Source organism: Pseudonaja textilis, chromosome 2 (genome assembly GCF_049901715.1).
Source record: "Pseudonaja textilis isolate UNSWEBS1 chromosome 2, rPseTex1.2, whole genome shotgun sequence".
Taxonomy (NCBI): domain Eukaryota; kingdom Metazoa; phylum Chordata; class Lepidosauria; order Squamata; family Elapidae; genus Pseudonaja; species Pseudonaja textilis.
The window spans coordinates 22,357,430-22,383,838 of record NC_141991.1 but is presented as its reverse complement, the minus strand read 5'-3'; the positions used below and the strand labels follow the sequence as shown (position 1 = coordinate 22,383,838).

At 42.0% G+C, this 26,409-nt stretch overlaps 2 protein-coding genes and 1 long non-coding RNA gene across 4 annotated transcripts in view; 1 reads left to right on the top strand and 2 right to left on the bottom strand.

Annotated features, from left to right (window-relative positions):
• Positions 1 to 26,409, bottom strand: part of LOC148126807 (uncharacterized) — an 80,827-nt gene that overhangs the window by 46,052 nt on the left and 8,366 nt on the right. The gene's annotated exons all lie outside the window — the stretch shown is intronic.
• LOC113447634 (uncharacterized) lies at positions 881 to 19,069 on the bottom strand. 2 transcript variants are annotated; one of them, XR_015741581.1, is made up of 5 exons: positions 18,944 to 19,069; positions 10,518 to 10,621; positions 4,826 to 4,988; positions 2,586 to 3,163; positions 881 to 1,548 (listed from the first exon to the last, which is right to left on the bottom strand). XR_015741581.1 is itself a non-coding variant. In XM_087923500.1 (5 exons), exons 3-5 carry the CDS (start codon positions 10,587 to 10,589, stop codon positions 2,643 to 2,645), a joined length of 756 nt encoding a protein of 251 aa, XP_087779626.1. In that variant the 5' UTR covers positions 10,590 to 10,621; positions 14,503 to 14,597; positions 18,944 to 19,038; the 3' UTR covers positions 1,578 to 2,642. The 2 variants fall into 2 exon arrangements, 1 of the variants encoding a protein (XP_087779626.1); XM_087923500.1 differs by lacking the exon at positions 881 to 1,548 and adding an exon at positions 14,503 to 14,597 and having other exon boundaries at positions 1,578 to 3,163; positions 18,944 to 19,038.
• LOC113447632 (uncharacterized) overlaps positions 24,026 to 26,409 on the top strand; it is a 29,463-nt gene continuing 27,079 nt past the window's right edge. Inside the window, exon 1 of the mRNA XM_026717930.2 lies at positions 24,026 to 24,098. The gene's annotated coding sequence lies outside the window, so the exon portion shown is untranslated. The remainder of the gene's footprint in view (positions 24,099 to 26,409) is intronic.

The following is a 26,409-nucleotide window of genomic DNA, read 5'->3' as shown; positions in this document are numbered from 1 at the left end:
TCAAATCCAGGCTCACTCACCTGTCATGGGAAAAATCATCATGTTTGACCTATGGCTTATGCATAAGCATAGTCAGTTGTTAGGCATGACTCAGAGATATTTCCTTACCAGATTCCTTAATGCCTTCAACAACCTCCAAGGAGCTGCCCTGGAAACAGCAAAGGACCAGCCCGCGGTGCCTCTGCCAGCAAAAACAGAGCTCAGGAGGGCCGCAGATTCTGTTTTCCCTGGCAGAAGGTTGCAGGAGGCCATCACAAGTGAAAATGGAGCTTGGGAGCCTGTTTTTGCTGGCCGAGTGCTCAGCACACCGCAGGCACCCCCGGCATGAGTGACATTGAGCTGGCCACGCCCCTCTGGCCACTCCCCACGGCCCTCCCGAGGTCAAACACAACCCTGATGCACCCTCAATGAAATCAAATTTGACAACCCTGTTGTAGAGGGTTATCCCACCCCATCCCATCGAAATGTTTCTAGGTTTTCTCACTACAGGTAATCCCCCAACAGTTTAGTTTTATATATTATAAAAAGATGTTGAGACTCTAAAAAAAAGTACAGAGAAGAGCAACCAGGATGATTAGGGGACTGGGAGATTAAAACATATGAAGAACAGCTACAGGAACTGGTCTAGTGAAGAGAAGGACCAGGGGAGACATGATAGCAGTGTCCCAATATTTGAGGGGCTTCCACAGAGAGGAGGGGTGGTTAAGCTATTTTCTAAAGCTCCTGTAGGCCAGACAAGGAATAAAATGGATGGAAACTGAATAAGGAGAGATTCAACTTGGAAATAAGGAGAAACTTTCTGACAGTGAGAACAATCAACTAATGGAACAGCTTTCCCTCAGAGGTTGTGGGAGCGCCATCACTTGAGACTTTCAAGAAGAGATTGGACTGCCATCTGTCAGAAATGGTGTAGGGTCTCTTGCTTGGGCGGGAGGTTGGACTAGATGACCTACAAGGTCCCTTCCAACTCTGATTATCTGTTATCTGAGGTACAAAATTATGACAGTGAGAAAGGTGTCTTGTGACTGTTTTTCAGATTTACGACCATTGCAGTAATCCCTACAGTTACGGGATCTAAATTAAGACAATTGGCAATTGGCTCTTATTTATGACGTTCCAGGGTCCTGGGGTGACATGATCCCCTTTTGCGACTTTCTGAGCTGCAAAGTCAATGGGGAAGACAGATTCACTTAACTGTGTTACTAACTTAACAGCTGCAGCGATTCTCTTAACAACTGTAACTAGAAAGGTCATAAAATGGGGCAAGACTGTCTTATGTCTCATTTAGGAAAAGAAATTTTGGGCTAAGTTGAGAACTACCTGTACAAAACAGTAGTTTTCTTGGGCAATTGTATAGAAGTATTATGTCATTACCTTGTGGATTTTTTTTCCATTTCCAAGTTTATTTTACATTATAGGGATGTATTTTTTATTGGTCTCCCATCCAAGCTGGCATAGTTTTTCCAAGATCAGTGAAGGTGGACTGCTTTAATATAACTTATTTACCTAAAAATTTGCATTTTCCACCATTGGAAATGTAACGTTAAACTGAAAAAAAGAAAAGAAAAAGCAATACATTAATGAAAAATTGAGTGTTTAATTGATTTCTCTCAAAGGAATATGATATAATACAGAGTTACTGTAGTTAAACAATAGTTAAATTAATCAACATTTAATAGAGTTTTCCTTGTAGAACATTTCCAAAAGTGATGCTAATATTAACACAAAATTAGTAGGTGATATCTTTCATATGTCTGTTTTTTTGACCTTTTGTGTACTTTGAAGAATTTTTAAAAATAGAAAGATAATAAGGAAATAAAATCTTATTTTTGTAAAAAAAAAAAAGAGACATTGCTGCCTATAAAAACAATAGTTGGCTGTAGCATCAGTTAGAATATATGGATCCCTCATGAAGTAAATGTGATGGTCTTCATTAGAGACCCAGCAGATATTCCTCCCAGTCTCTGCTCCAAAGGGATACTCATGTTCCAATTTGTGTCAGAGACTCACACAAGCCAAATGTAATATTCAAATGAGACCTGCTCTTGAATAGTTAAAGGGATCTAAGCAATGCATTGCTCTGGGTTCCCCTCCCATGATCTGTAAAAATGAAAATTTTGGAAGTTGCACTAGCAAAACATAGGGAGTGCTGATTAGAAAACAATATTGTTTTCATCCTCTATATTAATCTGAGGAAGAAGACCAGGAGACTGCCTAGTAAAAGCTAAAACCGAAAGCTCTCTGTGATGTTGGGTGCATTGTGCTTTGATCTTATAAGTAAAGATATTAAGTTTAGTCTAAAGGAAGGAAACTGAGCCTCCATTTTCACAAAGTAATATCTTTCACTGCTCCAGGGATTAAGGAAGCAATATTAAAAAGTTTAGAAATCAAATTAAAAGTCAACATGATGCATCTCAACTACTGTACCAATAAGATGATCTGTGCAAAAAAATAATAATAACAATAATACAAGAAATGCTGTTAAATACATTGGCATAAAACAATACATTACAGGTTCCGTATTCTGGTCTAAGCATTTTGCAGAAGATAATCCAACAATACCATATTAGAAGAGATGTTCTAACCTCGCCGTGCTTTCAGCTGACTTTAAGAAAGCATCTGTCCCTGGATGGTAGCAAGGGTTATGGATACTTCTTAAGCATGTGGCTAGAACCTGCCGTTGCCTCTTTATCTGGCCTTTCAGCACACGGGAGCTGGATGCACTGATGCGCATTCTGAAAAGCTTCGTCTCTCTGAAGAAAGCCCAGCTTGTGCAGCGCTTCATCCCGCATAGATCTTTGAGCACTGGACAAACGTCTCACGGAATCCTTTGCTGGTTGCTTGACAGGAGCAGAACTGTCGTGGTGGTGCAGGAAGCGTGAGCGGAGCTCCTGAACGTTGACACCTGACTTCAGTATGGTGTCAAACTTCTTTAAGTGGGTGGGGTGAGAGTTGGCTAATCTAGGAGGAAATTTGACTGGAGGATGATAAAGATCAGACCACCTCCTCAAAGCGATTTCATCACACTCCACTGAATGGGACTTGATCATTTTACTTTTAGTAACTGCTGGGCAGGGAGCATGTTTCCATGGGGCATCTTCCCCAAATTTACTTTGTTGCGGCATGCTGCAGATGACATGATGCTGACATTGGTCCTGAGAACCTGTACATGCAAATGACATAGGGTCACATTATTAGAAATACAAAAAGGGGTGGGTGGGTTTGGAAACAGAGAGACAGAAGGTTGTTTTTAAATTATTTTCTCTATCTAGTTATGGAAAATCATTCATGTGTTACATGGTAACTGGAGTGGTTGCCGTGCTGTCCTAGCCAGTCTATGGGAATTGAATAGTTACTTAGGAATTATGAGCTGTCCCCTTAAGGGAATGCATCCTGGGAAATGTAGTTCATGTCATGTGGCCACATCTGTAATCCTGATTGGTCACTGAATTGACCTTTGGTGGGTTGGGGGAGGTTTCCTCACTCTTGTCTGGACTCATGAACTGATAGCAGCTTTTTCTACCGCTACGATGGGTTAGGAGATAACCATCTTTTATCTGCAAGGCTGATATACAAAGGATTGGTCATTAAAGAAGAACTTTGTCATAAATGTGAGTTATGAAGATACCTGATGTACCAATAAATGTACTTTGTTATGGATCTTTTGTGGAATCTATCTATTTGCATCTGCACAGCTACAAATCCACTTCTGTGCAAGAGACAGAAAAGTAAAAGATGGTTATCTCCTAATCCATCTCGTAGCGGTAGAAAAAGCTGCTATCAGTTCATGAGTCCAGGCAAGAATGAGAAAACCTCCCCCAACCCACCAAGGGTCAATTCAGTGACCAATCAGGATTACAGATGTGGCCACATGACATGAACTACATTTCCCAGGATGCATCCCCTTAAGGGGACAGCTCATAATTCCTAAGTAACTATCCAATTCCCATAGACTGGCTGGGACAGCACAGTTGCCATGTAACTCTTCTGACATGACGTTCATTAGTAAACATATGCAGCATGAGGGAAGAAAGCAGAGAAGAAACCATGATTGGAAATGTGTAACCACTGGTTTTGTTTATATATACATAGAGAGGGGTACAAATAGTCCTCAATTTACAACATAATTGAGTCTGCTATTTTGGTTATAAGTTATGATGGTTGTAATGTAGGCACCCTATGACCATGATTTTACAATCTCTTTTGCAGCAGTTGTTAAACAAACACCACAGTCGTTAAGCAAAGCTATGGAGCATTTTTTGCCAGAAACTGGAAAAACATCAGATTCTGGGGGGAAAAGGTCATATAAACCACAATCACTTGGCTGTGGAATGCTTTAAATGACCATAAATGTGTGTCAATTGACCAACTGCCCAAAATGTGGTCATGTGACCACGGTGGAGGCCTGGATGTTGGAACTTTGAATACAGATCATAAGTGGCTTTTTCAAGATGCATCATAATTTTGAACGGGCATTAAGTGACTAGTCATAAGTCAAGGAATACTTGTACATGTGCACACAACCTGCAAGACTGTATGAATGAAAAGTTACAACTACCCTTTATTAGTTTTGTCCCAACTAAATGCTGGGAAAATCCTCCACAGAATGACAAGAATAACACTGACATAGAAAGGCAGTGTATTCTCTCTTTTCGTTGGATAAAAGGTAGCAAAGGAAGAATGTAGTTGTGTTGATTGAAACAAAGTTGGCCAAATCATATTTGGGGAAAGACCAAGTTTGACATTCAAAGGCTTGGTCCACCAGCCAATTGGTTAAATGATAGGGCCCAGCGATCCATGGAAACAAACTACTATATAACTTTACCTAGAGATCCTTCCGTTTCCTCATGACGCCACTCATTGTCTTCTGAGACTTCCTTATCCAAATTATTGATTGTCTGAATCAAGAAACCCAGACATTCCTTCTCCTCCGGATTCAGTCCAGAAAGGAAATCTTCATCCTCTTCAGGATTAAGTCCCGGAATCAACTAATGGCAAAATCAGAAAATTTAATATAATAAGCCTTCTCAAAGATCACTTGTCACATACCTGGCTAGTTGCAAGATGACATATGTAGGGAAATATGGTTGTTGGAAAGTACTAACATTGGAACAGAATTTAAGCATTAGGACAACCCTTCCCATCATAATGCACTTCAGTAATATGTATTGGATTAAATATCTCATTGATGCATTGCATCAAATGATGCAAGCCACAGTCCAATACTACTGAAGAGCATCAGGTTGAAAACGACTAAGGAAAAAGTTAAAAAGTATTGGCTGGATGTTGACTCGTGATATAGTGTTACCTATAAGTTCCTTCACCCCCAATAACAAATCCAGGTCTATTCCATGTTCCCACTGTTGAAACTCTTTTGGAAAAAGTTTAAAGTGATCTTCAATTCTTCTCAACACAGTTAATCTTGAGATGTTGAGATGACTTATGAAGCCATTAGTCTTACCTCCTGTATCTTCTTACTTTGAAAAAAACCTTCCCTTTTTTCCCATTTCCTACTTCTGTCTTTTCATTTTTCACACACACAAACATACACATTTGCTTCCAGGTTGTGTCACTTGTACAATTCTGATTGTCTACGTATAGCTATAGCCCAGCATCTGAGTATCTTTCCCAAGGAATTCATGGCTATTCTACCAAGTACTGGCCTACCAAGAGTATGCCTTGAGTTGATGCAATGGAAAGAAAGAATAACCTTGAGCAACAGGAGGAAGAGCTGCTACCAAGATAGCAGTCAGGCCAGGATTCTATCGGTTCAGCCTGGTTTGAGTGAACCAGTAGTAAATAAAAAGAAAAAAGCAGCTACTGGTTCGACCAAACCGGTATTTCTTTTTTCTTTCCTCCCGATGATCAGCTGTGCCGGAATCCCCCTCACTGTCTTACTGCTTCACCCAAGAGGCTTCCCTGAGGCCTAGGAGGCAAAAAAACTGGAGCGCACCCACCCAGTCACATGGCCACTCCCACCTAGCCACTCCCACCTAACCACACTCCAGAACCGATAGTAAAAATATTTGCATCCTACTCCTGAGTCAGGCTAAAAAGAATTCAAGGCCAGACCAGAATTGTAATTCGAGACAGCTTCTCTGATAAGACCTTTCTAATTCTCATGAAGATGAAGGAAGTGCATTTAGACTTGCATGATTTTGCTACTACAATCTTATAATGAAAATAGCATGACAAGGGTTTCCTAGTCTGGTCTACCTCAAAGGGTTGAGAATTACTGACTAATTCCTTGTTTGATTGTTTACGGCAGAAGCTATTCACCACTTGAATGTCTTCATTATCAATTCAAAGACTGATTGATAGACCTGTTGTCATTAGTCTGGTTTTCTTTCAGGGTGAGCAGAGATGAGGTCCATGCATAAAGCTTGACTCCCTACTTTCCCTAGTCTGACATGTTCCGTTGGTGGTCTGAAGGGGAGGTCTCTTTATGTTGATTTGAATACAAGGGAAGCTCTTCAGATAATCCAGTAGCTGTCAACCCTGAAGGTGACCTGACCAAAGCCATTTTGCCGCATCAGTGTTGCCACACTGGAGCTGAGGGAAAGGGAGGGGGGAATAGAGATAGCTGGGGTTTTGTAGCCAAAACAAAATACTTTCTCTTGGGAACTAAGGACCTTCTCACACCTGGTCAGAGAGAGGAGGAGTGATGTTACCCAGAAACCAGACGGCCTCTAGATTGGACCATGTGACTGATTGTTTGGGGAAAGGGAAAAACTTATACTTTTAACTTGGTGAAAACTGCAGGAACCTTCAAAGCTGGTTTTCACCAAATCTGTGCCAATATGATATATCCAATAAAGCTATTCTTTAAGGAATGTTCCTGCCTGGGAGTTTTGTTTGGAACCCTGACAGTAGCCTAATAAAGGAAAGCCTTTGATTTTGTGGATAATATATTTCATTAAAGAAAATGCAAGTAGATCTCTTGTCTGAGAGTGGGAAGCAAGAGAGTGAGGCTAGCACATGCATCCCATTCTCCAAATTGAGCCTCCAAGCATTTAGTTGAATGCTTCAATAGGTTTAATTTCTACTTCCTCACATTCACTACTGTGGCCTTGAATATTATCCTGTGCCTTCACCTCAGCCTCTCTCCCCCAGCCAGAAGAAGTCACTTGGCTGCTGCCCTTTCCTTCAGAGATCTTGTTACTGCTCATTTGAGCTTTATGCCTTATCTGTGTGGTCCTGGACACATGCAACGTCAGTACTAGCAGAACACAACTTCCAACTCAATATGCAAGAATAGGACAGTGAAGAACTGTGTCAGGAATATACATGACAAATTACAGTACCTGTCTGTTAGATTGCATACCAGAGAACTCAAAATGGGACCCAAGAAAACACTCCCTACTCCAAACAGTGCTGTAACTATTATAATTAAAATAATTATACCATAATAATTATAATAACGGACAGTTGGCTTTTATATAACTAGATATCAGTATGACTACTTAGTGATTTCTTCCCTCATAGGAAAACTCTGGGAAACCTCTTTTGTGTCAACATAGCATTCCCTAATGGACTGATTAACTGCTTTTTAAAAAATAAATAGCCATCACTTTGGTGCGCTCTGCATCCATTCCACACCATACATATAATTATCTCCGATTACCAATTTTTCATTGGGGAAAAAGCCAGCTATTATTGGGCAGATAGACTATGAAAAAAATCAGATACCTGCAATTATTTATAAAAATAACTAAAGTCAGGATCTAAATTAAATAAATAAAATGTATATGGCAGCTTTCTGTCTGCTTCCTTCTAAATACTTCAGAACTGCCATTCCCAGAATTCTTTGCCTGGCAGCCTGAACACATTTGGAAGTTGTCAGTTTGGTGTAGCGGTGAAGGCACCAGGCTAAAAACCAGGAGACCATGAGTTCTAGTTGAGTTCTATGAGCCATGGTGGTGCAGTGGTTAGGGTGCAGTACTGCAGGCTACTTCTGCTGACTGCCAGCTGACTGCAATTTGGCAGTTCAGATTGCAATTTGGCAGTTCAAATCTCACCAGGCTCAAGGTTGACTCACCCTTCCCATCCTTCTGAGGTCAGTAAAATGAGGGCCCAGATTGTTGCTTGCCAAGAAAACTGCATGGACTTATCCAGGCCATCACCAGGAATTAATGCTGATTCAAAAAGCCCACATACACACCAACAAAAAGTGACCATTTAGGCTAAGTTTAACTGTCCCATGGAATTGTTTGACTACAGATAATAATATTTGTATTTATTGACTAACAACTTTGAGCTCCTTGAGTCTTCATCTGAGATACCGGTAGTCCTCAACTTACAACCATAACATTTATGTTGCTAAGTGAGAAATGTGTTAAGAGAATTTTACCCCCATTTAATGACTTTTCTCACCATAGTTGTTAAGTGAATAACTGCCGATGTTAAATTAGAAACATGGTTGTTAAGTGAATCTGGTTTCTCCATTGATTTTGCTTGTCCAAAGGTGACAAAAAGGGATTACATGACTCCGGGACATGGCAACCGTCATAAATATGAGTCAGTTGTCAAGCATCCGAGGGTATATCACATGACTGTGGGGATGCTGCAATGGTCATAAGCGTGAAAAATGGTCATAAGTCACTTTTTTCAGTGCTGTTGTAACTTTGAATGGTTACTAAACTGTTGTAAAGTGAGGACTACCTGTAATTAAAGACCTCACAAACCTGCTTTGTTCCATGTTAGACCATTAGTCAGCCTAGATATCATTGGATCTCTGATCGAAAGATATTCCCAGAGGGATCTATAGTTTCTTTTAGCTGACGATGCTAGAAAATAAAGGTGAGGCCTTTTGCCTGCAAAGGCAGATACCTGTGCTACAGTCCTTTCTGAAAGGCTATGGATACACTGTGGGCTCTTATCCGACTCTTTGGTACGATATCTCAGCTCATTGAAGTAGAGAGGATATCTGGTGACGTAGCTCTGAATCTAATGTTCCTTATATTCCTCTGTTCCTTTCATGTGGAGAATTGCAGGGCAGAACTGGTTCAGGCCTCTTGTCTCTAAAACCTGTTGTATTTACATAATTATAAGTCGCCCTCAGCCTACAACCGTTTGAAGTTACAAGGGCAGTGCAAAAAATGACTATCACCCAATACTCTCTCTTACAACCATTTGGGCGCATGGCAAACCAACATATTTTGACAATGGTTACGGGGTCCTGGAGTCAGGGGGTTACCATTTGCAATTTCCCAGCACCATTTCCCAGCAGGGTTTCCCACAAGCAAAATTAATGGTTTAATGACCATGCAGTTCACTTAACAATGGCAACGATTCACTTAATAACCAAGGCAAAAAAGGTAATAAAACTAGGTATGATTCACTGAGCAAAAATCGTGCACAGCAACAAAATTGTGGACCCCCAACCATAGTCATAAGTCGAGGCCTACCTGTAACACATTCCTAGGCTAAATTTCAGGACAAAAACTCAGCAAAGACTGCTCAAGTTTCCCAAGGTCAGAGTGACTTAGTTAACAGGCTTGTGATAGTAGTGTGTTGAGAGATGTACCCTCTAAGGCAGGGCTATCGAACTCCTGGCCTGCGGGCCAGATGCGTCACATGCTGCCCACGCCCACGCCTGGTTTAACGAAAGGGAAAGATGTCCCGATACGTCACGTGACATTGCCATGATGACATCTGACATCCCTGATCTAAGGTCTCTGTAATGGGAGGTGGTTAAACAAATCAAGATGGTAGCTATGACCGTGACACCAAGGCCCTGTCACTCTTTTTTTATATGAACTCCCTGCCATGTGTTGAAAGGCTGGAAAATGCCTTTCTTCTAAGGATTCGGTTTTCCTGCTGGGAGTGCTCCAGTGCAAGGACACAGACAGAGACAACTGCTTGGAAGCGGGTTCCTTTAATTTTCAGGAAGGCAAGAGATAGCAAGAAGTCTGCGTTCCTGGGGCTAGCCATCTTTGTGTAATAAACTCCTGATTTTTATACCTTTTCTCCTTTTGTGTGTGAGTGCTTGTGTTTGTATTTCTTAATGTTTTAAATCCTGTCAGGTGGTTGTCTTCATTTCCGCCAGAGGGTAAACTCTGCGGGGTGATTTGATTGGATTATCAGTTTCATCCTAATGTTTTCTTATATTTGTTTGGTGGCAATCTCCTGTCTGCTATGGAATTTATTTCGTGTCTTTTGTCTATTTGTTTTGCTGATTTGGCATGATCTTTTGTAAGGGATTTCTTTTTCTTGTTTCCCTAGCTTTCTTAATTACTTGGTTTTTGTCTAGGGGACTTCTTTCAATACCTTTTATCAAATCTCTTTTCCTATGCAAGTTTGTTTTATGGCTGGCCTGATGTTCCCTTTGGGCTTTTCCTGCTTGGGTATCACCACTGTCCTCATGAAGTTCCCTTTCCACACATGGACGCCCTCAGACTATCCCCGTCCCCAAAATATCCAATAATATTGGATATCATTACTATCCAATAATAATGATCGGTCCTCATGAAACAGTATTTTGCAAAGGAGAACGGAAGTTCAGATGTTGCCTTTACCTGAGACGTTTCTTCTTTCGGCATCTGTTCCATTCTGTGGTGGTTCTTTCTTGCTTTCTCAGTCGACTCCATTTCCAATCCTCAGAAGAACAGGTTCATTAAATCTATAGGTTACATGACAAAAGGACTCTATGTGGATAAAAGTCCAGCAAACCCCTTCCATATTGTTGATAAGAAAACCAGATGAACATGGCTAGGAAGTCTCCAAGAGTCAACAGTTGATTCAAGAAAGAATTTGCTTTGATGTGAGGGGGAGGGGGAAAGGGGAGGGGGAGGAGAGAAGAGAAAAAGGGAGGAAAGGAAAATGGGGGAAAAGAAAGGGGAGGAATAGAAAAAAAGAAGGAAAGGAAAAAGAGGAAAGGAAAAGGAAAAGAGAAGAAGGGGAGGAAAGGAAAGGAAAAAGGGGAGGAAAGAAAAGGGGATGAAAGGATAAGGGAGAGAAAAGGAAAGAAAAAGGAGGAAAGGAAAGGAAAGAGGAGGAAAGAAAAAGAGGAAAGGAAAAGGGGAAAGGAAAAGAGGAAAGGAAAGGGGGAGGAAAGGAGAAAGGAAAGAAAGGAAAGGAAGACAAGACAAGGCAATGGCCTTCTTGAGGACTGAGAACAACTGAGCATCTGCCCTCAGTAATTCCTGAGCAGCATCCAAATTAGTGAGGATATAAATAACCCAACACATCTGAACGGTACCTGTCCAGGGAGGCCAGAGATGATGAACAAGATCAAATTAGATACAGATAGAGATAATCAGAGTCGGAAGGGACCTTGTAGGTCATCTAATCCAACCCTGCCCCCCCCCAAGCGGAAGATCCTACACCATTTCTGACAAATGACAGTCCAATCTCTTCTTGAAAGTCCCAAGTGATGGTGCTCCCACAACTTCCGAGGGCAAGCTGTTCCACTGCTTGATTGTTCTCACTGTCAGAAAGTTTCTCCTTGTTTGCAGGTTAAATCTCTCCTTGTTCAGTTTCCCTCCATTATTCCTTGTCTGGCCTACAGGAGCTTTAGAACATAGCTTGACCCCTTTCTCCCTGTGGCAGCCACTCAAATATTGGAAGACCGCTATCCTGTCTCCCCTGGTCCTTCTCTTTACTAGACTAGCCAAGCCCAGTTCCTGCAACTGTTCATATGTTTTAGCCTCCAATCCCCTAATCATCCTGGTTGCTCTTCTCTGTACTTTTTCTAGACTCTCAACATCTTTTTTATAATGTGGTGAACAAAACTGGATGCAGTACTCTAGGTGTGGTCTTACTTTGCTTTATAGAGTGGTATTAGTAGTTCCTTTGATCTTGACTGTATCCCTCTAAATACAACTTAGGCTTGCATTAACTTTTTTGGCGGCGGCTGCACACTGCTGGCTCCTATTTAGCTGCTTGTCCACTAAGACTCCAAGATCCCTCTCACAGTTACTGCTATTGAGCCTGGTTTCACCCAGTCTATATGTGTACTTTTGGTTTTTCTTGCCTAAGTGTAGGGCTTTATTTTTCTCTATATTGAATTTCATTTTATTAGATATGGCCCAGTGTTCTAGTCTGTCAAGATCCATCTGGATCTTGAGCCTATCTTCTTGGGTGTTAGCTTATTCCTGCCAGTTTAGTATCATCTGCATATTTGGTAAGTTCCCCTTCTATTCCCTCATCTAAGTCATTAATGAAGATATTGAAGAGTCCTGGGCCTAAGACGGAACCTTGTGGCACCCCACTGCTTCCTTCCCTCCATGTAGACTTAGACCCATTAAGGACTACTCGTTGAGTATGGTTTGCCAGCCAGTTGTGAATCCATCTAGTGGTGGTGATATCTATTCCACTTTTTTCTAGCTTACTAAGAAGTAGGTTGTGGTCTACTTTGTCAAATGCCTTGCTGAAATCTAAATATATTATGTCCACAGTAGTTTGCTGGTCTACTAATTTAGTCACCGTGTTGAAGAATGAAATAAGATTGGTTTGGCATGATCTGTTTTTAACAAACCCGTGCTGACTGCTATTATTACTTTACTTGTTTCTAGATGTTGGCAGATCTGTTTTTTTTATTATCTTTTCCTGTATCTTCCCGGGTATTGATGTTAGGCTGATTGGTCTATAGTTTCCTGGGTCTGTTTGTTTTTTCCTTTTTTGAAGATGGGAACCACATCAGCTCTTTTCCAGTCCTCTGGTAGTCCCCCGGTGCTCCAGGATTTTTGAAAGATATGGTGCAGTGGTTCTGAGATGACCTCTGCCAGCTCCTTTAAAACTCTGGGATGTAATCCATCAGGCCCCAGTGATTTGTTTTCATCAAGATCAGACAGGTGTTCTCTTACTATTTTTTTTGCTTATTTTAACTTTTATTTCTGGTCTGTCTTTTACAGTTATATTTTTGGAAGGTTGAGCAATAGTTTCTTTTTGCGTGAAGACAGATGCAAAGAATGAGTTAAGCAGTTCTGCTTTCTCTCTGTAGCCTGTTACTTCCTTGCCATCTTCTCTCTTTAGTGGACTGACTGTTTCCTTGATTTTTTTTCTTGTTATTTATATGTTGGAAGAAAGTTTTATTATCTTTGACTTTTGTTGCAAGTCTTTGTTCATTCTGAGTTTTTGCTATCCTGACTTCGTCTTTGCAGATTCTGGCTATCTGCTGATATTCTGCTTTAGTTGTATGTCCTTCTTTCCATTTTTTGTACTTGTCCTTTTTTTCTTTCAATTTGCCAAAGAGATCTTTGTGTAGCCATGCTGGTTTCTTCTTGTTTTGATTTCTTGTTTTTCTTTCTCAGTGGTATTGTGCTGGTCTGGGCTTCTATGATCATACTTTTTAGAGTTTCCCAACATTCTTGAGTTGTTTTCCCCTTTAGGATTTTCATACATGGAATCTTTCCCAAGTTCTCTCTGAGTTTATTGAAATCAGCTCTTTTAAAATCCAAGGCTCTGGTGTCATTATGTTCTGTTGCTTATGTTTGTGTTATGTTGAATTCTAGTATGTCACTCTCACCCAAGGTTCCTGCAGTTTCACCAAGGTTCCTGCAGTTTCAACTCCCTCTATCACTTCTTCTTTGTTTGTAAGAATTAAGTCCAGTATGGCTGTCCCTCTAGTTTCACCCTCTACCTTTAGGACAACAAAGTTGTCAGCTATGTTGGTTAGGAACTTATTTGATTTCTCATTTGGTGCAGAATTACTTTTCCAATTGATATCAGAATAATTGAAGTCTCCCATTACTATTGTTGTGTGTTTCCTGCATATGTTTGTTAGTTGGCTGGCAAAAAGGACATTTTTTCTGCTTGATTGGATGGCCTATAATATATGCCTATGGCCATGTCATTTTTTTTTCTTTTATATTGACCCATATGCATTCTAGGAGGTTTTCATCTTTGGTTTCATGCATTTCTGTAGCAATATAGTGGTCCTTTACATACAGTCCAACTCCACCTCCTCTTTTATGGGATTTTTTTTTGAATAGTTTGTATCCTTCTACCAGTATATTCCAGTCATGGGTTTCATCCCACCAAGTTTCTGTTATTCTAGCTATATCATATTTACCTTCATGTATTCGTAGTTCGAGTTCACCCTGTTTGTTCCCCAGACATTGTGCATTTGTATATAGGCACTTGAGATCTTTATGTCTGACACTGTGTTTACTGTCTACATAACCTGTGTTGTGCCTGTCTGTCCCTAATCCCAGTTCAGTTCTTTCAGAGAGACAAAACTCTTGATTCCATGAATAAAAAAAGGGAATATTCATTATTCAAAGGTATCTAATGCAGATCAGGGCTGTAAAAAAGGAGGCAGGGAGACTGCGAAGAGAGCAGAAGTAAGTCATCAAGAAATTTGGCAGTTTAATACATAAATAATATGACCCTGGTGAAGAGAGGAATTCTGGGAGGTGTAGTCCACAGATCTTAAAGTTGTCAAAGTTGAGAAATAGCAATAGTGCTTATATTCCACTTCACACTGCTCTACAGCCCTCTCTAAGCGGTTTACAGAGTCAGCCTATTGTCCCCAACAATCTGGGTCCTCATTTTACTCACCTCGAAAGGATGGGAGGCTGAGTAAACCTTGAGCCGGTAAGGATTGAACCCCTGGCAAGTCAGCCTATGTAGAAAGTTAGCACCCACCCCTCTTCCTAGAAGAATGAAATATTGTAGGAAATATTTAAAAAAGCAGAATAATATATTTCCCTGGATGAGAAAGGAGAAACATGTCTTTAAAGCAGCTTCCTGCAGCTCCCTGCCCCCCCCCCCTTCAGCTCCAGGGTGATGGGATTAAGACATGGCCCTCAGGACATGATAGGATTAGCCCTCTACCCATCTCATCACATGGCAACTGGGAAGATTACATCACCCAGCAAGATTCAACCAAGCTTGGGACTCAAGACAGCCTACCCTGCAAAGTTACCCCTGCATGGTCCCATGGGAATCTGACAACCAATCAGGATACATTTCTTTCCACAGGAACAGGAAGCAAGTTCAAAGCCCAACAGAGGGTATAAATCTCTCTCCCTCTCTCACCCATGTGCTCCATTTTGCCCAGGACTCCAAACCCCATGTGGTCCTGCTGTCCATCATCAAACCATCCTTCCAAGCAGTCTCCATGTTTCCAGTGTCTTTCTTCCCCAATTGGAACTGAACCCAGATGGACATTTCTTCCAACACCGGCAGTACTATATTTCTAACTACTCTGCCACCGCTAGATTCTCTGTTCTTGAGAACGGAGGTGATAAGGCAAGGGATCCAGAATGCACGTTTTGTGTGCTCTCATGAAAAGAAATAAGTGATTCATGGGAGAGGGCATTCTTCCTTTGGATTATAAACAATTTGCAAACAGGGATCATTTCCTTGTAGCATTCAGATTATGTCAACAAATAAAAAATCCTTCTTCTGGACATTCAACTCCTCCTCTTTAAAAAAAACAAAGCTTTCCTGTCTTCAAGCCATGCTGCTAGCTTGATAAGATCCAGTCCTCCCCCAAAAGAAGGAAGTCTTATGTAAACCAAGATCCAGATATGATGGGCTACAATACCCAAAATGCCTGCAAACATTTTTCTGCTGCGCATGCCTCTGTCTCATACAGGGGTGTCAAACTTGATTTCGTTGAGGGCCACATCAGGGTTGTGTTTGACCTTGGGGGGCTGGGGTGGGCGTGGCCAGGGTGGGCATGTGTTGGGGGTGCCTATGGTGGCCCAAATGCTCTGCCAGCACAAACAGGCTCCCGAGCTCCATTTCCACCTGCAACGGCCTCCTGCAACCTTCTGCCAGTGAAAATGGAGCTCGGGAAGACCGTGTGTGGCCCTCCCAAGGTCCATTTTTGCTGGCAGAGGCACCACGCTGTTTCCAGGGCAACCCCATGGGCCAGATCTAAGCACCCCATGAGCCAGATGTGGCCTGCCGGCCTTGAGTTTGACACCTCTGATCTAACAGGCAGCTAGAGGATCTAACAGGAGAACCCACTGTATGTAATGAGGCACAAAACATATCGCTTTATGGCTCAGGGTAGCAGACTAAACAATAAAATTGGTCCTTTTGACAATTTTTCAAGAAGCTTGGGCAATTGCTTTTTTTGACACGTAAGGGTAAAATGCTCTCAAGCTGACTTGGACTACTAATGATTCAATGAACTCAGCCATGGTATTTTTGTGGCAACAGTATGAAACCACTTGACCCTGCCTTCTTTCATATTTTAACCTTCTGGTTTATTTTAATGCCATGGAATCACTAGGTGGTCTCCCATCCAAGTTCTAGCCAGGCTGGGTTCCATGCCCAGGCATGTTCAGCTGGATGCTAGCTCCTGCTGGTACATAATCCATTGGCACCCCATTAGAAACTTACTTCTAAAGAAGAGATAGAAAAGAGATGACAAACAATTGCACTGTGTAAAACTTACACATTCAAATCATTAAAAAAAAAAACCAGCAGGAAACACACTATAACTACAACAGCTGCTGCTGAGGGAATAACAACAATACATCTACCACAAATCCACAATGTTTCTCAATCTTCGCAGCTTGAAGATGTGTGGGCTTCAACTCCCAGAATTCTCAGCCAGCCTGTTTTCTGGGGAATTCAACCCTTTCAAAACTTCCAAGGCTGAGAAACCCTGATCTAATGCTGGAGAGAAGAGAGTGCAAAATGGCATGGCTGCCTTCGCACAACATAACAAACCTCATGGTGGCCTTGGGTGTCTCAGGCTTCATCCATAACAAGAACGAACCACTTTAGCTAGCTTACCAGAAACCAACAAACTTCAAATAAGTACCATTTCTTGAAGAAAACTAGAAGCCATATCAGCAATCTCAACACCTGATGTAACTCAAAAACAAATTGAGAACTTATAACAATCTATAAAGCCTGTAAATAAATATTAGTCAACCAATATGGAGAAACCATGTTCAAACCCTCATGTATTTAGCTTTTTTTAAATAAAAAAAAACTTCCAATCCTACAGAAATTTTTTTTGGCTCCAATCCAATGCCTGGGCTGCTCTGCTCCATTGTTCCATTGTTTCTGTAATTATCCAATTGGCTGTGTGCCAGTTAATCCTGACTCACCGTAAGGCAACCTGTGAGTGTATGACTCGAATCCAGGACAAGATAATTTAACGGAGAGAACCTGAGCAGTTTGAGACCAGTTGGCACATTAGTAGTTCAGAAGCACATTGAAGGCACTCAAGAACATGGTTGCCATTCAGGAGGGCTTGCCCATGGACCAAAGACACTATATTTGCAAGGATATGGCCAGGCACAAAATATTTGGGCAAATTTCCTTGCCACATTTTCTAACCTCTTAGGGTATTATCTATCAACTCTCAGCCTACCTCCGTCTTTTGTTCAAGCTACAGGCCCCTGCCCCACCATCTTAATTTCCTAACAATAAGCCACTGAGGCTTATGCTGAATCAAGAAATAAACTTCATAGTGGAGGCAGACAGGTTCCTTCACAACATACAGCATGTCTTTCCTTTCCATACCGAAGCTCAGAATCTTAAAAATAATACAAAATGGAATGAGGCCAGGGCCATCTGGGTTTCAAGGGTTTTATCTATGAGAGTTCAAAGGAAATCCAGATGGTGGCCCTTTGAACCCCTTCTCTGCATAGCAACCACGGGAAAATGTGGCTGCCATCTTGACTTTTTTTAACCCCACCCCACCCTTTATGGCTATTTGCATACCCTGGAAACTTAAGGGTAGGCATTTTATGAAAAGAAGCTTCCAAGACTGGATGCCAACTGAAACTGAATTAAGAAGGAATTTTAAAAATGAAATACCTGGATCAAAAACACCTTTTAATTACTACATGGAGAATTACTAGAAATGTAGTCTCAGCAAGAGTGTTCTCACATTTAATGAATAATAATTTTTGGATAAAATTCTAGCCTCAGTTATATCTTTATTAAAGTTGTCTGCCACCCAACTCTCACAGACTCTGGCCAGTTCACATGAACAAGAAAAAAGCCTCTAGATTTCTATATTCTAAGCTATAGTCTATGGAGCATATGTATGTTTGAAAGCTGAGATGGGCAACATATGAGTTCAATAAATCTATATTCTATACATTATAATGACCTATATATCTATAGGTCATTCTAAACACCTTGAAATTTAGCTTGTTTTGCATTCATTCCTGCCCCTTTGCTCCTTCAATTTGCAAATATGCTTAATTCACATTTTCAACTTAAAATTATTGGAAAAAATGTCCTCCCTGTGGCATAAACAATTTTGCCCTAAATAACTAGCAGAAAAGCCTTTATCAGTAATTTCCTCTTTGCCTGGAGAGCAGAATTATTGAGTAGCTGAACCATATGGAAACATTGGCTCCAGGATAAGAGTACCAGATTTAGAAGTTGGTAGCCCTGTACTTTTCAAGAAATTAAATATTTACATCCCAGTATTTAAGATGTTACACCTCAGCTTTTTAGAATGAGCTCCTGTAGGAAAAAAAAATTAAGTGAAACTTTTTGCAGGAATGTAAAAATGGGAACTGTGTGAGCCAACACCCACTTTTAAATAGGGTTTGTTGTGATCCCACAGCCAGTTACCCGGGAGCAAGACCCACTACTAGACTGTATAAAAACTCTTGAAGTAGGCACACCACTTTCAGTACAGTAGTATTTAAAAACAAATCTCCTTAAAAATAACACGGAAACAAAATGAAGCAGTCCTTATTGCTAGCCAAAAGTTGAAAAGTAAAAAAAAATGAGCAGAGCAAAGCAAAATAAAATTGCCTGGAGGTGGGGTGGTAGAGAGAGAGACCCTGATCTTTCTGGAAGGATAAACTTTCTGCTGTACCTTTCACGGTCCCATGGAGGAAGCAAATTAAATTTCCTTAAACTCCACCTTTTTATAACACCTGTTTCTACACTTCGGGAGCATTTAAGCAATTTGAAATCGGTCTCAATAATCCCCTGGGACAGCGGCAGTGACAGCTTTCAAAGTCAGAGATGCTGCACCTGGAGAAGAGGAAGTTAGTTGACTCACCTGGTAGCAATCAGGCTAAAAAGTGTTTCAGGAGCCAGCATGTGAAATATATTGTACTGTGAACCTGCTCTGTGTATGATAAATACTCGAGGTGTTTTGTTTGCTTTAGTACATTAAAAAAAAAACCTGTTGCCTTGACACAGCTCCCTGGCCTGCGGCTCTAGCGTGTTTGAATTTGATCATAACTTCCTCATTCACTTGACCACAGCTCTCATCAAGGCTACCTGGATGGAACTGAGTCTCAGTGCATTAAACCAGAGCATATTGAGGTATTTAGGGTGGGGCTGAGAAGTCCAGTTGATATTTGTGGAGTATATTGGAGGGTACACTCAAAAAAGAAGAGGGGGCTACAACAACAAAAGTAGACAAACTCCAGGTAATATGGTAAATACAGTGGGCTGTATTCATATGGATGTATGTTAGGTAGAGGAGAACAGAATAAACTTTTTGCTGCTATTTAATAGTTTTATAGCCCAAATGAAATACACCTTCCTGTTAGTATCTTTGTTAGTATCTTTGGAGACTAGCTATTTTCTAAAGCAGAGGTCGCCAATCTTTTGGACCTCAGGGACCACCAAACTCATAATTTTAAATCCTGCGGACCAGAGACCCTTGGAAAATCCCCCCAAAAGTCTGCAGGACCCCACCCCATTTTCCTACCAATTGAACGTTTTTATTTGGGATCGCAGGATACCATCTCCAGCTCTGTTCTCAGTGGGAGAGAGAGAGAGACTTTTAGCTTCATGCAAGGAAAGCAACAGAAGCAGCAGAAGTCTTTCTTTTTCTCCCCCAAAATCCACCAGAAATGAGTCTTTGTGAGACTTGTTGTACTGGTGGAGCTTCTTGGAGCAGGATGCCTTGCAGGGTCCCAAAGATTCATTTCTGGTGGAGTTTGGAGGAGAGAAAGAAAGACTTTTGCTGCTTTCCTTGTGTGCAGCCAAAAGTAGAAAAAGAAAGAAGCAGCAAAGTGGCCAGGCTACTTGTGTGGGGCAAGTGGGGCAAGTTCGCCCCCTCAACCCTTTCCCCGCTCCCCTCACTACCTCGTGTTGTTCGCAATGCAAGCGATGCAAGCCTTGTGTTCCCACGGGCCATGTGGATGGCGCAGCCTTGTATTCCTGTGCAGCCTGGATTAATTGCTTTGGGGATGACATTTCTCTGCAGACCACCAAAATTTTCTCGCGGACCACCAGTGGTCCCCGGCCCACTGGTTGGCGACCACTGCTCTAAAGCACTTGAAGGCCAGACAAGGAATAATGGATGGAAACTGAACAAGGAGAGATTTAACCTGGAAATAAGGAGAAACTGAGAACAATCAACCAATGGGACAGCTTTTCCTTTGGAAGTTGTGGGAGCATCATCACTTGAGACTTTCAAGAAGAGATTGGACTGCCATTTGTCAGAAGTGGTGTAGGGTCTCCCACTTGGGTGGGGGGTTGGACTAGATGACCTACAAGGTCCCTTCTGACTCTGATTACCTGTTATCTGTTATGCGGAACCATCACTTAGGAGAGCCCCACCCTCCTTCATTTTATTAGTTTGATTATATTTTTTTAATGAGGCTTTTGTATGAATTTCCTTATTGGACAACTGAAAACTTATGTGATGGGCAGGTTTCAAATACAAGCCTTACAAGAATCATGAGCCCTGGAGCCTTTTTCTGTAAAATGGTATAAAGTTACTATTTCTTTCTTTTTCCTTTTATTTTTCAGATGATTGGTTGGTGAGAGCAGGAATGTAGTATTTGCCAGAAATAATCCAAATGTTGCTGAGAAAGCACATTTAATTTGCCTGCAAAATATTGAGGTGTATACAGGTAGTTCTTGATTTATAACAATTCGTTTAGTGACCTTTTGAAGTTACAATAGCACTGAAAAGAGTGACTTATTACCATTTTTCAGACTTATGACCATTGCAGCATCTCCACAGTCACATGGTTTACATTCGGATGCTTGATAACTGACTCACATTTATGACGGTTGCCATGTCCCAGAGTCATATAATCCCCCTTTGCAACCTGACAAGGAAAATCAATGGGGAAGCCAGATTCACTTAACAATCATGTTACTAATTTAACAACTCCAGTGATTCACTTAACAACTGTGGCAAGAAAAGTCATAAAATGGGACAAAATTAATTTAACAAATTTCTCACTTAGCAATGTACATTCTGGGCTCAGTTGTGGTTGTAAGTTGAGGACTACCTGTATTACCTAAATTATACTGTATCAAGTAATGCTCTGCTGTCCCAGCCAGTCTATTAGAATTGGATAGTTACTTAGGAATTATGAGCTGTCCCCTTAAGGGAATGCATCTTGGTAAATGTAGTTAAAGGTATCCTGGGAAATGTAGTTCATGGTCACATTTGCAATCTTGATTGGTCACTAAATTGACCCTCGAAGGGTGGGGGAGGTTTTCCTCACTTTTGCCTGAACTCTCTAACTCATGGCAGCTTCTTTCTATTGCTACAAGATGGTTTGGAGATAACCATCTTTTACTACAAGGCAGATATACAAAGGATTGGTCATTAAAGAAGAACTTCGTCACAAACATGAGTTATGAGGATACCTGATGAACCAATAAATGTAATTTGTTATGGACGTCTTGTTGAGTTATCTATCTGCATCTGTACAGCTTCAAATCCACCTCTGTGCAGAAAGCAGAAAAGATGCACTGAGTTATCATGCATGCAGTATTATTATTGCTTGCAGTAGTGTGGCTTCTAATTTTGATAGTAAGAAACAATGGGTTCTTCCTACTTCTGACAGATGGTAGATCTAAGCTACTTTCCTCTAACTGGTGCCTTCAAGATGTTATATATTTCCATCCACATCTTAGAATTCTGCAAACTGGATGCACTGGGGATGTGCAAATCTTGGGATATCTCATGGCTGGTGTAAACAGAACGAAATAAGGAAATTATAAAGGAACAGAATAGACCACATCTCATCAGACTGCACAAAGGGGAATTGTTTTGGAATTGACCCTTACATTTATTGATCTGTAAATTAGATTTATAATCTGAGTTCTTAGATTCTTTTTCCCCCAAGAAAGAAAATTAGTACATCAAGATATAACTTTGGCTAGAATTTTATCCATGACGAATTGATTTTCAATGTGCAAGGAGCAACTTGAACAAAAGCGTACTTAATTTACTCAAGGGTTGTGACCAAATTGAGGAAATGAGCACAGTTTCTGCAAATAGGCAGTTGTCACAAAGAACAAGGAAATAAGTGGGGGGTTAGGAAGTGAAGGCATCGTAAATACTCCAGGGCAGATCAAAGCAAAGAGGGACAAAGATCAGGGGATGAGATGAAAAGGCTCCAAAAGGCAGGGAGCCTGCAAGGAAATCTGAACTGGAGTCTTTTGGGGTGTGTGTGTGTGTGTGTGTGTGTGTGTGTGTGTGTGTGTGTGTGTGTGTGTTGGGGAAGTCACTCATAGAGGAGAAGAAACAAAATTTGAACAAGTAAACCTGAGAAGTAAAAAAAAAAGGAGCCAGAGATTTTAAAGTTAGACATAAAGATGACCTGAGAAAAAAGACAGAAAGGAGTTTGATTTATGGTGAGGTAGACAGGGGTGGGCTGCTGGGGGTTTGCAGGGGAGAGCCCCTAGCTAAGATTCTGTGCAATTCGGAGAACCCCCAAATCCCACTCCTGGCTTGTCCCTCCCACCCCTCCCCTCCCGGGAGTCCCCACATGGCCTGTTTTGGATGCAAGTAAGTGCAGGGTGTGCGCAAAGACTCGGGGATGGCGAAAAATGGGCCTCACGGAAGTTCAGGAAGGCCGGAAATGAGCCTGTTTCTGGCTTCCAGAGAGCCTCTGGAGCCCGGGGAGGCTGTTTTCGCCCTCCTGGAGGCTTGAGGAAAACCTCTGGAGCCTGCGGGGGGGGGGGCGGGGGCAAAAACACCCCCCTCCCCCACTGTGCAAGGGCCAGACTAGGCTACACCCACCATGGCCACACCCATCCAGCAACCAGACAGAGAACCCTTTGCTAAAATGTTTGAAGCCCACCCCTGGGCAGTCAGCTTCAGAAGCCAAAAGGGAGTTAAGAAAGAGAGAGAGAAGTTTTCTCCCCGTGCTTTGCCTGCCTACAATTTGGGTTGGAAGGAAATCCTCCTTTCAACCCAAATTGTATACAGAGTGGGCAAATGTCGCTTAGGAGGGCAGTCTCACCCAGTTGTCAGCAGGAGAGAAGACTGAAGCCAAGGGAATGAAAAGTTTTCCCAATCCGTATCTAATGGCTGGACCCAGCAATGATAGCAGAGTATGCTATTTTTAACCTGTCTTTATTATTATTTATAAATAACTCAAGGAGCCAAACAGCAATACTTCCTCCTCCTCCTCCTCCTGTTTTTCCCACAATAAAAGTGCTTTTTCAAGAGGCAACTGGACTTTGTTTTTCCTTTGAAGATGTTTTGCTTCTCAGAGCTGAAGAAATTCAGCTCTGACTGGATGGTGGGGAATGGAAGGATTTATATTCCTTGCAGAAAGCTGGCCATTTGCATCCTTTTAGAGGGTCGTTGAAGCACTTGTAGCTGTTTAGCTGAAGAAGTTTCTTGGAAGAGAAGCAAAACATCTTCAAAGAAAATACAAGAAAATCCAATTGCCTCCTGAAAAAGCACCTTTGGGGACAACTATGACCTGGTAGATGACTCTAATCGATTTTAACAGAATAACAGAGGTGGAAGGGACCTTGGAGGTCTTTCTAGTCCAATCCACTGCTCGAGTATGAGACCCTGGCTTGGTGGGTAAGTCCATAACAATATACATTTTCCCCAAGACTTTTAGCTATACAATTTGGGATAACCAGCCTTTGAATGGTGTTGGAACAGGAATGGATTTCCAGAGAAGAATTGCAGTCGACAGGAACCAGGAGCACCACTACTATTTTTATCCTGTTTTTGTTATTGCTTATTTATAATAAATAATAGTTGCTTCCTGAAAAAAGGACCTTTGGGAAAGCGAAGATTATGGCGCTTAATGTAGGTTTGCCAATCGAAGAGACTCAAAGAGAGCAAACACCCTCCTCCGGTCAAGAGAGGGCGCTACATTGGTGGGCTTCGAAATAGGGGACTTTCTAGGAACCAGAGTTAAACAATTACTTTTGTGCCTGGGAAAGAGTGCCGGAGAGGAAATGAGAAGCCGGGTGTCGGGAATTTGGTAAGCTTACATGCGGGACTTAGAAGGGGTTGTTTTCTCCGGTCACAGGGCGAGCTGGGTCTCAACTCTTGTTGGGGTAGGAAAGAAAAGGGAGCAAGCAAAAGCAGAAGCTTGAACCCCAAGGATCCTCCCCGCAGTATACATGGAAGGTCAATGGGCACCGGGGATCTTCTGGTGGTCTCTTTTTCCTCCCCCTCCCCGGGGTGGGGTTTTTACTTTTTTATTTTTTAAATGAGATAGTGTTTGCACCCCTCTTCGTGCTTAGTGTTGTGAGTGTATGCTAAACTCCTTGTATAACACTCCACTCAGAGATTGACCACGCCGCTTTGTGCAGTAATAGGTTTTTCTCCCGTGTGCTGAGTAAAGGTAAAGGGTGCGAGCAGATCGGGTGAGAAATTCAAAGTTATGACGACCAGCATCTCTTGTAAAGGCTGACCGGTGGAAAACGAGAGGAAGGGTCTGTTTCGGGCATTGCGTGGAGGGAATCGCCGGCGATTTGCCTTGCGAGGCTCCTTTTTATGAGGCATGTTCAAGAAGCATCCTTCCCTAGGAAGTGGGGCTTGTGGTTATTGCCTTCAGGATAAGCTTTGTTTTGTGCTTTCCAGTCAGTAGAGGTGATCCTCGACTTACGGCCACAATGGAGCCCCAAATTTCTGTGGCTAAGGGAGACAGTTGAGTTTTGTCCCGTTTTATGACCTTCCTTGCCACCATTGTTAAGTGAATCACTGCACTTGCTAAATTGGTAAGAGGATGGTTAAGTGAATCTGGCTTCCCATTTGACTTTGCTTGTTAGAAGATCCCAAAAGGTGATCAAATGATCCCTGGAGCACTGCCACCATCATAAGTATGAGTTAGTAGCCAAGTGTCTGGATTTTGATCACATGACCTTGGGGATGCTGTTACGGTCATGTGAAAAATGGTCAGATAAGTCACTTTTCCCGTCCTGTCACCAAACAAACTTGCAAGTCAAATACTACCTGTATCGAGTGCCTGGACAAATCCATGCAGTTTTCTTGCCAAGATTTTTGGAAGTGAATTGCCTCTTTTCCCTAAGGTTGAGAGAGAGGAACTGGCCCCCAAAGTGGCTTGGTGCCTAGGGCAGGATTAGAACTCATAGGCTCCTGTATTCTAGCACCAGTGGTCCCAAACTTTTCCAGCTTAGTGGCCCGGCAGGGGTGTGGAGAGGGGATTGTTCTGTGTAAGTGGCAGATGCAGGCACGAGTGGCATTCACACAAATGGGGCTTCTTGAGCGAGCATGAGTGGCCACCAGTTGCACAAGTGGAGAAATAACAAGCCCATCGCTTGTGGGGCCCGGGTCCGAACGGTCCGTGGCCTGGAGGTTGGGGACCCCTGCTCTACACCAAACTGACTCTCTACATATGTTTAGGTCAGGGTTTTTGTTGTTGTTAAAAAACTGCTACAAGCCAGTTTGTTTGACTCTGGGCAGGTTACAATTTCAAAATAATAAGCACAACTAAAACAATAAAAACATTTAAAACAATAATATCCAAAATAAATATACACAGCAGCTGAAATAGCAAACCATATAGTTAACACTAAAGCCCCAAAAAGAGAAATTCAGCACTCCAGACTCCTAGAAGACAGCTAGGTTTTTAAAACCTTAAAAATAGGCCAATAGAATTGCGGCCATTCTTACTTTAGAGATGATGTCTCCAAGTTGGTATGGGATTATATTATTTGATGCCACTGACTAGGCCCATGATGGCGAACCAATGGCAGGTGTGCCAGAGATGGCACGCAAGCCCTTGCTCAGAGCAGGTCTACTGCACATGCATGTGCGCCGCCCACCCAACAGCTGATTGTCGGGTATGTGGTGCACATGCCCAGGGGTGGGAGTGCAAAGGAGATGTGTGCGTATGCGCAAAGACATGCAGGGCGTGGGGGGGGGTCGCGCGCGCATGACTTTGCTGGTTAGAAGGTCACAAAAGGAAATCACGTGACCTTGAGCCCCAGCGACGGTCATAAATACGAAGCAGTGGCCAAGCATCTGAATTCTGATCACATGATCACGGGGATGCTGCAAGGGTTGTAAGTGTGAAAAATGGCCGTAAGTCACATTTTTCAGTGCCGCTGTAAACTTTGAACGGTCACTAGACAAACTGTGGTAAGTCAAGGACTAACTGTATATTGTTTCACTGGGAAGTTAAGAACTTCTCAGGGTTTGTCTTTTGAGATATTCTGATTCCAAGAGTCCAAGTTACAACTTGACTTGGTTTTCTCTTGGGAAGATGAGAAGTAAGGTGATGTAAGCCGTGATGAGAAATACATGTGAGAAGGGATTGTGACATT